Source organism: Brassica napus, chromosome C4, assembly GCF_020379485.1.
Source record: "Brassica napus cultivar Da-Ae chromosome C4, Da-Ae, whole genome shotgun sequence".
In the NCBI taxonomy this organism is placed as follows: domain Eukaryota; kingdom Viridiplantae; phylum Streptophyta; class Magnoliopsida; order Brassicales; family Brassicaceae; genus Brassica; species Brassica napus.
The window spans coordinates 41,773,474-41,786,709 of NC_063447.1; the positions used below are offsets into that span (position 1 = coordinate 41,773,474).

Genomic DNA, 13,236 nt, shown 5'->3' on the forward strand with positions numbered 1-13,236 from the left:
AGTCATTCTGGATCTGGATGAGTTCGGTTCTCATGTATAGGAATTTAAAAATATCTAAAGAACAAATGCATTTGAAATGGGTTCGGATATTTGTACCAAAAATAACCATATTATCTGATTCGGTCTAGGTCTTTTGAATATAATTAGTTATATTACAACACATCTAAAATATATGACACTAATTATGAAAAACAAATAGTAATATATAAAAATGTAAAAACTAATATCTGCACGGGTGCGCGGATCGATCTGTGCTATATCTCTATAGGTGGGTGATGGGTCGCAATATGTAAAAGTTAAGTTCAAAAAAAAAAAAAACAATTTGGTGTTTAAGCGGCCCGAGATGATGAATGTAACCTTTGCCTTTGTCTTATTTTCTTCCCTGTCTTATGTCTACTAAAAAATAAGAAGCAATGCACTTAGAGAGAGGACATATCTATATATATGTATTTATATATTGAAGAAGGATTACGTGTAAGATCATAAAGTTGCATATTATTATTACATGTCATAAAGTTGGATATTATTATTATTATTATTATTAAATATTGTACAACTTATATCTTGTCCCATTCACCAATAGTAACTCTTCCATTACACTTGTCTTAATCTCACTTTCTTCCGCTGCGATACGGCTCTGCCATAGTTCTGGGCGAAGAATGGTTTGAAAACGACTTTGAAGCTTTGGATACAGATTGATTAACTAGACTCTGTGAATGTGAATGTGAATGTGATTGAACAATAGTTGTTTCTGTCACCGGAGGAACATTGCTTCCCATTCCTCTCGTGCACCAGCAACAACAGATATTCCCCATGACTGAGTGATGTAAGACTCAGAAAGTGGTGAGTCTTTCTGCGATGAAATCGAAGTTCGGTTTTTATATTAATTGTGTTGTGTGGTTGGTGGAAAACATTTGTGTAAAGTTTGACTTTGGCGGGACTACTATAAGTCATTGTCAAAATTTGCTTTTTTTCTTTGATATTCTAATTTTGTAATGTTTGATTATAGAAAGTATTCCACCACTTATACAACAAAATATTTTTTTAAGAATTTTAGATACATAAAATCTTAGACTGGTACGACCCAAACATTTATTAAAACATACAGATAATATGATTTTTGTTATTTAAATTTTTTTTTATAATTTTAAAAGTTAACATCAATAAATATTTAAATATATAACATATGGAAGTATAGTATTACAACATTAAATTATATCTATTTAATTTATATTATCTATAAATCCAATGGATCATCTATTGTTTAAATCCAATTATTGATAGCCCAATAAAAATTTCTGGTAGACCCAAAATTTAAATGATAAGATTATAGATTAAATGTAATATGACTTTCTACGAATAGATCCATTAGGTCTATTTTTTAAAAAATCACACATAAATCAAGGTTGTGACTTCTGTTTTAATAAATAAAAAATATTATGAAAATTATTTGAATTAGACAACAAATATTTCCTAGTAACATGGAAAATCTAGTACACAACTTGATTCTACTTTCCTAGTAAAATGGCACTTAAAAAAATTGAACAACATGTTACATTTGTCTTTATTAATTAAATATGTAACATGTCGATCATTGATTAAGTTATAGAATTTTCTTTAATGTAATCACGAACAAATTATAATATAACTAACTATATCTCGATCCGCGTAACCGCGCGGATTTTTGTTTTTATTTATTTTTATATAAATATTTTGTTTTCAATACTAAATTGGTATATATTATAATATATGTGTCTATCAATTTTTAAAACATAATAAATTTACGCTATATTTTTTTCATTGAATAAATTGTTTCAAACTTTCACATGTATTTGTATCTTCTATATATATATATATTTGGATTATTATTTCATTATTAAAATCGTAACTATATATATAAAGATTAGCAAAATATTTTTTTATTGTCATATTCAAAGATATTGTAACATTTCACAAATTTAGAAAGTTTTTTAAAAAATAAACTTTTCGCTTCATAGATTTATATTATCGAGCAAATAATTAAACATTTAATTTTTGTTTAATTTTTAAAATAAACTATATAGTTTAAAATTTGTTTTCATTGGTTTAAGGTAGTAAAAATTAATCATTGTTAGATAATATGATTTTTGTTATTTAAAAAATAATTTCAAAAGTTAACATCGACAAATATTTAAATATTTAACATATGGAGGTATAATATTACAACATTAAATTATATATATTTAATTTATACTATCTATAAATTCAATGGATCATCTATTGTTTAAATCCAATTATTGATAGCCCAATAAAAATTTCTGATAGGCCCAAAATTTAAATGATAAGATTAGAAATTAAATGTAACATGACTTTTGAGAAATATGTCCATTAGGTCTATTTTTTAAAAAATCACACATGAATTGAGTCATGACTTCTATTTTAATAGTATAGATGCAATCAATCAATAATACAATAAACTTAGGAAATATGGCAAAGCATTAGGTCAATGTATGAACTTTGATAAATCGTCCTTACTCTTTGGTAAGTGGGTTAATGCAACTACTAGACAAGAGATTAAAGATGCACTTGGAATACTAAACGAAGGAGGAATGAGAACTTACTTAGGTATCCCGGAAGACATAAGTGGTTCTAAGTGCAAACTTTTTGCATTTCTCAAGGATAAGTTGATGCATAGAATGAATGGATGGATAGGTCGATGGCTCTCAAAACGAGGGAAGGAAGTGCTGACTAAATCCATTCGTCTAGCCCTTTCGACTTAAGTTATGTCTACTTTCTTGCTCCCATTGGAGATATGTGAAAACCTAGCAAGTGTCATTGCTCAATTCTGGTGGAGTTCAAATCCACCAAAAAGAGGAATACACTGGGCGAAATGGAAAAAAGTTTGTTTACCAAAAGAGGAGAGTGAGATTGGTTTCCATATGATCCATGAGTTTAATCTAGCACTATTGGCAAAACAATTATGGAGGCTAATTCAATTTCCTAACTCTTTGATTGCCCGGGTCTTGAGGGGAAGATACTACAAATTGAGTTCACCATTAAGAATAAACTCTGCTAGAAGCCCATCCTATGTGTGGACTAGCATTTCTGCTGCAATGAAGTTGTTATTACTGGGAATCAGACATAAGATACATTCAGGTTATGAAGTCAAGGTGTGGGAGGATCCGTGGATTACAACGACCCCTGCGAGACCAGCTATCCCTGTAGCGTAAGTTATGCATCCTAATATGAGAGTCAGCGACATCATTAATCAGGTATCAAAGGATTGGGATGTTGGTTTATTGGAGCACTATGTCAATCTTGATGACATACCACTCATAAGGAGTTTGGCCATAAGCTCAACTCATCGTCGTCATACATTCTGCTGGAACTACGCAAGGAATGGCCAATACACGGTAAAATCTGGATATTGAGTGGCTCAGAATTTATTAAAGACAGAGGAAAAGAAGGAAGTCTTGGAGCCGAGTATCACTGAGTTTCAAGCCTTTGCTTGGAAATTAAAGGCGCCTGAGAAGATATGTCATCTTATATAGCAATTGTTAACTGGTCATGTGGCAGTAACAAGGAACTTAGCAAGACGCAATATGAGGTGTGATAACTACTGCCCAAGGTGTAGAGAGCTTGAAGAATGTGTAACCCATGCCATATTCGAATGTCCGCCAGCTCTACAAGTTTGGTCCTTATCATCGACTCCAACAAGCCCATATATATTTCCAGTACCAAGCGTCTACACAAATATGGAGGAAAAACAGTATTATCGAGCCAGAACATGACAAGGATCCTTATCCCTGGATAATCTGGTATATCTGGAATGCTAGGAATGACAAACTTTTCAGGGGGATAGCCAGAGATCCTTTGGAGCTAGTTCGATATGCAGAGAGTGAATGCCAAGCCTGGTTTGATGCGAACGAGGTGGTACAACCACTGGTACAAGTTAACAATACCGAAGAACCCCAAGTCATAAGCTTGGGTAATATTTGCTTGTTAGATAAATCTTGGACAGCCTCTACTCACTTTAGTGGATGTGGATGAGTTTGGATGGACAGTGGTGGGAACATTCAACTTATGGGGACAAGAAATTTCACTCGACGCGAATCAGCCTTGCATTCGGAAGTAGAAGCACTGCGGTAGGCAATTGAGAATATACTTCAACATTCAACATGCCAGAGCTTTGGGACAGACTGTAAGGAGTTGATTGTAATGATAAAGGAATCTCATACTTGGCCAAGCTTTGCGACTGAATTGAAGAGGATAGAGACACTACAAATATGCTACCCGGATTTCAACATCATTTATGTTCCACGAGCGTGCAATCACTTTTTAGATTTTTTAGCTAAGACTGCTAGATCCTTCCATAGGGAGTTACAATTTATCGGTTGTTCTATTCCGGTCTGGTTACCCAGACCACCTCAAGCTTGAATAATAGAATGGCTTTTTGACGTCAAAAAAATAAAATAATAATAATACAATAAACGATTTGTGGAATCTATCTAATCTATTAAAACAGGAGTACATTTTAGAAATAGCCCTGAATTTTCCACAAATATTACATCATTATGCCACTGCCTTTAAAACACTTACTATTCTTTTAATTAATAAACCAACACGAGTTTTGATTCACATAGGTTATCATCGATCCTCTTAATTACAAATCCATCCCTAAACCCTCTTTGTTCTCTAATTATTAAACCATCACTAAACCAAACATTGTTTACAAATGTGATATTGCCTTCCTTCCTCTACGTCTACCTCGAATTTCCATGATGTACTTCCGGTTATCATTTGTCCGTAGAATCAAAACCATCAAATTAGATATGGAGCTGTGGTTAATAAAGCTTAACAATATGATTCTTTCACCGCAAAACCATCAAACCACGAGTAAACCAATAACATCTATTTGGTTCGAAATCATAATTTGAATATTTATGAATTTCCTAAAATAAGTGACCTCCCACAATTAATTCCTATATTATAGTGAATCATCCTAACCATTCACATTACTAGCACAAGATTCATTTTTGATTTTATCTTGCAAAGCACGCCAAAATCAAATCATTAAAAGCATATATTCCTCTTATTACGTTAATTTTTAAACAAACTCATAAATTTGGGAATAAAATGATTTAGAAGATGGATTTGTCAACTCATGTATTTCCATGAATATATACTCGGAAAAAAAAACAGACTATGTTTTACAGATGGTCCACGTTTTTCTTTTTTTAAATATGATGAACAAATTTTAATATTAGGACAAAGTGGCCCAATTAGTCAACTAAGTTATGTTGGGCTTCCAAAATTTAACTACCATAACTATATATATATATATATATATATATATATATCTTTGTGTACTTTCGAAATAGTTTTTATTATTACTGTTTAAAAAATATTTAATTATAACTTTTAAAAATACTTAAAATCACAATGTTTTAGTAAAATTTAATAAAACACCCACTATATTATCTTAACAGTCAAATTTTTCAACATTTTACTGTTTACATTACCAAATAAAATGAAAAGTTTTACAGCATCATACTTTATAATTGGAAATTGAACAAACTGAACAAAATACATAACTCTCAAAACTCAAAAAAATATAAAAGTGTAAAATAAATGTGAAACATATAATAATTTATAACATACACCCGCGCGGGCGCACGGATCCAAAATCTAGTTTAATTTAATTTATGGAATTCAAAATTTCCATCATATAATATCTTTCTGTTAGAAATAAAATATCAACTTTATTGTTGTATACATAGTTGTATTATTTAATAACTTCTTTGTGTATATAGTTATGTTATATATACAAAACTAAGTTCAACTTTTATAATAATACGATAATATGAAATAAAAAATTTATAGTTTAGGTTGTAATTTAATAGTATACTATATTAAGACTCGCGCCTTGCGCGGGATAAACACTATATATATAAATTATTTTATGTATTATATGTTCTTACATATTATGAAATAATAAATATATATTGAATAATTAAAAGTCAGTAACTATTACATATATAATATAATTGGTGCGAACGTATAAATCAATTTTATTAATCTAAACATTTTTCAAAAAAATTTGATAGGATATATAATTAAATTTAAATGATATTAACATACATAGTATATTTTTAATATTAATGTCTATTAAATAATGTTTTCTACTCATATGTTTTTCTGATCATGTGTATCTTTAATGGCAAAAACTTTAAATTATTGATAACAAAATTTTCATTGTAGGATTAATAATTTTAGTAATTTATAATTTAAAAAAATTATCAATGTTAGTTCAAAACTATTATCATTCAAAGTAAATTTTGAAATTAAAATATTTATTTATTCAATATGGTTTATAGTTTAATTTAGAATGATATATATACATATATATTTTAAATCTTAATGATTAATTAAATTAGACTTTTATTTATATGATTTTGTAATCATTTGTATTTTGTCATAATAAAATTTTTAAACCATAGATCGCAAAATTTGAATGTGAGACTTTTAACAGTTTTAGTAATTTATAGTCGTTTTTTTTTAAATTCAAAATATAACATATACAGAAAAATCTAAATTTTTATAATATGGTTATTGTGATTTTTTTAAATTATTTTAATAGTTTAAAATTAAAAAAATTTGATAGAAGATACATTTTTTTATCAGATCTTTATTATTCAAAATCATTAATTGTCATATATATTTTAGCCACATTAGGCAATTCCGTTATCTTTATTTAAGGAAATAATAAATGACATTAATAATAAATTTATGGTTAGTTTAATAAAAAGCTTATTATATAATTAGATGAACCAACATATTTCTCTAATAATTCTAAGAATCATCCTATTGATGACATGTGTCTACAAAAAAAAGTTGCAATGTTTCACAAATAATATATAGGGAATATGTAACGTATACCACCTATTATAATAATTGGAGATTCTAACAATGTATAATCATTATATATTTATATAGACTATAATGAACGTCAAAACAATACTTTGGTCCTACTTGAAATCTATGTTAGATTTATCAAGCTTTAGGTGGTAGAATATTATATCAAATCTATAATATATTTTCATTTTCATTTAAAACAATATATATATATATATATATATTAAAAAATATGATGGGTTATAACCAAACATAAGCATAAAATTATTGTATTTATAACATATTAACTTATATCCATAAATTTAAGACTGAAATGCTAAAACGAACTATTCTTTGTGCTACCAGATCATTGGGTGACCGTGGTCGAACCGCATATCAATATATTAATAAATTATAATATATAGTTATATTAGAATTTAATATCCTTACCAATTTAAAATTTAAGATAATATCAAAAATTCATGCTTTATTTACAAAATATAACTAACTATTATAAGTTATTTTCATTTTCATTTTTATTTGTGATGAAAAATATTATTTTAAAAATCTGTAATATTAAATTAGAAATTTGGCAAAATGTTAAGAAAATAAATAACTACACAAAATTATCATAAAATTAAATTTAAATACTAAATTCAATAAAAATACAAACTTACAGTAGAGTATCAGTAAAAAAATAAACTAATGATGTTATATCAATTTTTCTTAGGTTTTTCATTTTCTTCGGTTTCAAGGACTGACATAATAAAAATTTAATCAAAGTTTAAAAAATCACAAATTAATTTATTTATCAAATTTTATATAATATCAAAAGTATATGAGATTTTTATTCAAAAATTTGAAATATTATCAGTTTTTGTTTTGGGATTTTCCGAGTCAAATGGTGTATGATAACTGGGTAATGTGGAGTTTTGAGTTTTTACCAAGTTTTATCAGGTTTTTAATTAATAAGTTTTTCATTAAATCTGAACCAGATTATATACGGGTTACATGGTTTATTGATTTGATTGCAGATCTTGATGGAGCATGGAAACACCAAATTGAAATTAAAAATGACAAGATAGAAAAAGCGAACTCATAATCTTTTAAATATTAATGAAAACTTTAGCGTGTTGCTAAAAATATTTTTTTTCAAAATCCAAGAATTTAGCACACGAAAATAATTGGAATAAATTATGTACACGGATTTAACATATACATTGTATAAATTATTACACTGTTTTCCTTAACCAAAAATAATCTCGTGCTTTCAACGTATGGGTCAAAAAATCTAGTGAGTCTTTAACTTTGCGGGTTTAGCATCTCATCTTCGTTGACTATTTTCATGTTTCTCATTTCGCTTTTTAGATGAAACTGACAAACCGATGAATATTTGTAAGGATCAATGCTCTTGAGATTGTTACGACTTTGATATACGATTAATTCAGTTTTTTCAGTTTCTTTCTTTTTAAAAAAAATAGTTTATTCGTTGCACAAAAAAAAGAAGAATTAGTTTATTCCAGTTATTACGTTATAAATTTTTTGATGAAAAAACCCTAAAGCGAGAGCGGCGATTTCACAGGCGACGCAAACTCGTTTCTAGGTACAGTTCTCTTCTTCTCCAAAGGTTCGAAAATCATGGAAGGGAAAGGAACTAGCCGAGATCTTCTTGAATTAGAACACAAGAATCCTCCTTCCTCTGCTATCGATTCAGCACTTTTGATCCGCAAGGAGACCAAGAGGGTGGCTACTCCATCGAAGCCAACGATAATTCCACTTCCCAAAAGCGAGTTTCTTGACAAAGTCAAAGGCTTTCTGGGGATCATGGCGGAAGCTAACAAAAAGCTGGAGCAAGAAACAGAGGAAGGAAACTCTGAGGCTTTTGATATCGAAGCACTTACTGGAATTGAATCTCAAGTTATTGAGATGGATTTGATGCTTGGTGTTGCTGATCTCAACACACCTGAAGCAGTCAATACGGCTGAAGCAGCTATTGCCGGTAATGGTGTGGTTTATGGAAGTGGAGGAGATTCAAGCAGCGATGAGAGTGATGGTGACGACGAAGGTGATGATAAGATGAGCTCTTTGAGTGAAGAAAGCAGCAGAAAACGAACCAAGATAATGGAGCTCTCTTAAGATCATGTTTTCGCTTCTCACGTTCTTTATTTTATACCAGGGGTTGGCCTGCCCTGAGGACGAATAGGTTTACAATAAAATATTTTATATTAAAATATATTTTAACTTTCTAGAACATTTAAAATTCTGTGGGTTTTCAAAGATTTTGTGTTGTTGGTTGTTTAAGTTTGGAATCCATAGTCCATTGAGTAAATTATTTTTGCGTTTAGGAGTTTGTCATTGTTTTGCGTGGGGTATTTTTTTCAAATTTTTAAAAAATTTATGTTTAAACATTTTGGCCTCAGGATGTTTATTTTAGCTATTTTAATTTCATAGTGATGAGTTTTTTTTGTTTTATACAAACAATTCTCATAGTTTAATGTGGGTGACTTTATCCTACATAAAAGTTGAATAGAAGTAATGTGTACTTTGTTTAATCATTTATAATCACTTAGTGTATTTTTCTCTTTTTCATAGTGGGATGATTGGTTTAAAGAACTTTAATGGCAATTTGAATTACGTCAATTGAATGAAGATCTAAGGCATAACAAAGTCGGATTTAGAAGGGTGGTAAAGTCTAGATTTAGCTAGGGCAATGATAATGTTAAACCGATGGAGGTATTAGGAGGAAACATTTGTTCAGCTGTTTAAGGTGGTAAAAGATATTATCGTTTAAAAATTGTTTTTATGTCCAGCTGTTTTGTTTAATTTCTTTTTGTCAAACATTTGTTCACAATGTCCCATTTTAGCTAGGTAATTTATCGGATGTGGTTGGATTTGGATTTTTATCCTGCAGATAAGTTGTAGTGGAAGTAATGTCCATTTTGTTTATCTTGTACTCTCGTCATTTTTTCTTGAAAAACTCTTGTCATTTCTTCCTCATACGGTTTTATACTACTTGTGTTTCTCCTAATTTTTTTTAGCTGATGTTAGTTACATATAAATGTGACTGGAGAAATTGTTTCTCTTTGTTCATTGAATATTGAAGTTTGTGTTTTAGATATTTGATTGGGATACAATATTCCAACAACGTTCACATAATTAATCAAATTATGCAAATTGCACCTTGCCTGCTCGATGAGTTAGTGTTATTGTGTATCTCTCCTTCACCTTGTGAATATTTGTGGTTACAGTGTCTTATATTTGTGTGGTGTCGCCAACGGGTTGGTGCTTCTCTGCCGATATCATTGGTTCACTCATGTTTGTTCAAATTTATTTCATTCAGCCGGTTTAAAAATTTTAATACTTTGTTGATTGTTAACTGCTGCGTCATTTGTGGATACTCACGTGTTCCTAAACTGATATAGTTTTGTTTCATTCAACCAAGTCATGGTTTAGTTATATTTAATAAGTACCACACTGCTGACTATATCTATTAAACATAGATACTATGACTCCATTGGACCTGGCTCTAAGGGTGTGCCAATAGTAGTAACCCATAATTTTATTTTCTTACATTTTTTAGAGATCTAGGGCCTTATATTTTTAGAAAATGTTTTTCCAACATATATATGGAGTCTGGAGAAAATATACAGATAAATGTATAGCATTGAGAAAGAAAAACATAAACACATGGTGTTACCTTAAATTGTAGAATAAGATTATATTTTTAAGCTTCATTTGATATTTCTCAGTCCACATATTTTAACACATTATGACATTTTAACTGGATTTTTATTCGTTTATTCATTATTTTAAAATTTAAATTATTTTAATATAATAACATGGCTCATAGAGACTTTGAACCGGACCCAATGCTTTAAAAATCGGATCGTGACTCTATCTTCTAACCGGTGCTAAGTTGTGATCAAAGTCAGATTTGAGTTAAACCGGCAAACCCGGTTAAGAACCAGTCAAACTCGGTAAAACTGGGTCTTAAAATAATTAGTTTTCAAGTTAAAATTATCTTTCAAAATAAAATTATCTTAAACTACAAATTTAAGAACATTTCATTAAAAATCACTTTTCATTATATCATTGTTAGTTAAATTCTAATAATTGATATAAAATTTTAATAATGATATACTATTTTATCATTGTTAGTTAAATTCTGATAATGATATAAAATTTTTTAAAAACTAATTTTATGATTATACATATATATATAATTTAAATTTAGACTAAAATTTAAAACTCGGTTGAATTGGTTGGACCGGTCTAATCATTGACCGAGCTACAACGCCGAGTCAATGTCCGGTCGGTTTTCAAAACATTGACCAGACGAATGTTGGGGTCAAAATCGGTCACGACAGAATCAATGTCTGAAAGTCCGTAAAAATCGGCATGAACGTTTTTACGAAAAATAAATCTTAGAAAAAGATTTATTTTTACGAACAATCTTGCGGTGAAACACATTCACAAAAAATCGGAGAAAGACTCGAACAAGGTTGCCGCGTAGCAACCAGCGCAAAAGCTGGTCGCTACGTAGCGACCGAGCTCTCCCCGAAGCTCGGTCGCTGTTCGGGTCGAAAACGGTTACGACGAAGTTAATGTTGGGGTCGAAAACGGTTGCAACGAAGTTAACATCAAAATCCCCGAAGAAGAAAACGTAGAAACCTTCTTCGACAAATACTTTGTTGAAATAGATTCTTCTTTACGAAAAGCTTTGCGGAAGAAACGCGAGTCATCGGACAAGAGCTCGACGAGGGTCGCTACGCAGCAACCGAACGCATGTTTCGCTCGGTCGCTACGTAGCGACCGAGCTCGAGCCAAAGCTCGGTCGCTAAGTAGCGACCGAGCTCGAGCCAAAGCTCGGTCGCTACGTAGCGACCGAGCTCGAGCCAAAGCTCGGTCGCTACGTAGTGACCGAGCTCGAGCCAAAGCTCGGTCGCTACGTAGCGACCGAGCTCGAGCCAAAGCCCGGTCGCTACGTAGCGACCGAGCTCGAGCCAAAGCCCGGTCGCTATGTAGCGACCGAGCTCTTCCGAAACGTTGATATGACATTAGTCCATGCATTCTCGTCTACCCTTTGATGCTATCTCCCGAAGACCGTAGCGAACCCATTTCACGATTCCCCGCTATTCTAAGTTATCGATCAAACTTTACCGTAAAAACCGCGGAAAGTTCGTTCTTTATCGAAAGAAGCCGTAATAAACGCTTCGAGTCGGAAGACGGCCCAAAGGGACCTAAGACATGACTCGAGGTCCAACTTATGATTTCTTAACCAACAGTCCGTAAGCCGCATGATGGTTTACGCTTGGTTTGCAAGGAAATATAAATGTCAAGTTTCCGCGGATAAATACGAAATTTTGAAGATAATTACGAAGATCGGAAAAAATGGAATATCTCCATTTTTATGCTATGACGGCTTAAGGGCAGAAGGGGAAAAGCGTAAACCGACCTTGGAGTCAGTATGTAAGGAGTCCTAGGCGAGAGACATGGAGGAGGACTTTTTCACAGCAAACTTAGCACTTAGAGCGATTTTAGGCAATTTTCTGTTTTTGTTATTCGAGCTGCGACTCAATTAAGTTTTTGCCGTCTTAGGGTTTTAGAACTAGGAATCTCGCCGACAGCTCTCGTAGCCCAGGCACTTACCTTGTTGTAAACGCTCAAACGCAGATTCGGAATAAGAACTATCTTGCTCTCTTTTTCCGATTTCTTATTTTATTACTGTTCTCGTTTCGTGTTCTAATTGCTTGGCGTGTGGTATTAGCAGATATCTGGGACCTCTGGAAAATTAGGGTTCTCCTACTTTCCTAATTTAAACGGAAATCGACAGTGCGAATTTCAGTTCCCACAGTTTGGCGCTAGAAGGAGGGGGGGGGGGGTACGGATCAATCTTACTCTCAGCCACAAAACGCTTGATCAAAACAATGTCTGGAAGTACGAATTACAAAATTGCAGTTCGCAACAACGCTGGTAAGACAACCCCAGCCGCCACTGCGCCTATGGCCAACGCTTACGCAAACGCCATAATGCATAAAAAAAAATCGAAAAAACCTAGCCGCGACTTTTTGGCACAGGAAGTGCAATGAAACGAGCTCGCGATTTCTCTTTTTAAACATAAAGTGAAATGATAAATTTTGACAAATCCCGTAAGTTTGGCTCATTTCCGAGCTAAAGAAGTTTCAATGCGTAAGGGTTTTACCAAAACACGTTTTCCAAAAACTTTTCGGAAGGGTAGAACTTGTTCTCCCAAAAACCGCAGAAAACCCCTAGGTTAATCACGGAAAAAGGAAGCGAGCAAATCGATTACACAGCTCGGTCGCTACGTAGCGATCGAGCTCTAGCCAAGCTCGGTCGCTACGT

The 13,236-nt window shown here is 31.7% G+C and overlaps 1 protein-coding gene across 1 annotated transcript; it reads left to right on the forward strand.

Moving 5' to 3' along the window:
• The first annotated feature begins 7,853 nt into the window (after positions 1–7,853).
• BNAC04G30010D (NOP protein chaperone 1) lies at positions 7,854–9,345 on the forward strand. The gene has a single exon (XM_013791108.3). It carries the CDS (start codon positions 8,512–8,514, stop codon positions 9,007–9,009), a length of 498 nt encoding a protein of 165 aa, XP_013646562.1. The 5' UTR covers positions 7,854–8,511; the 3' UTR covers positions 9,010–9,345.
• The last annotated feature ends 3,891 nt before the right edge of the window (positions 9,346–13,236 follow it).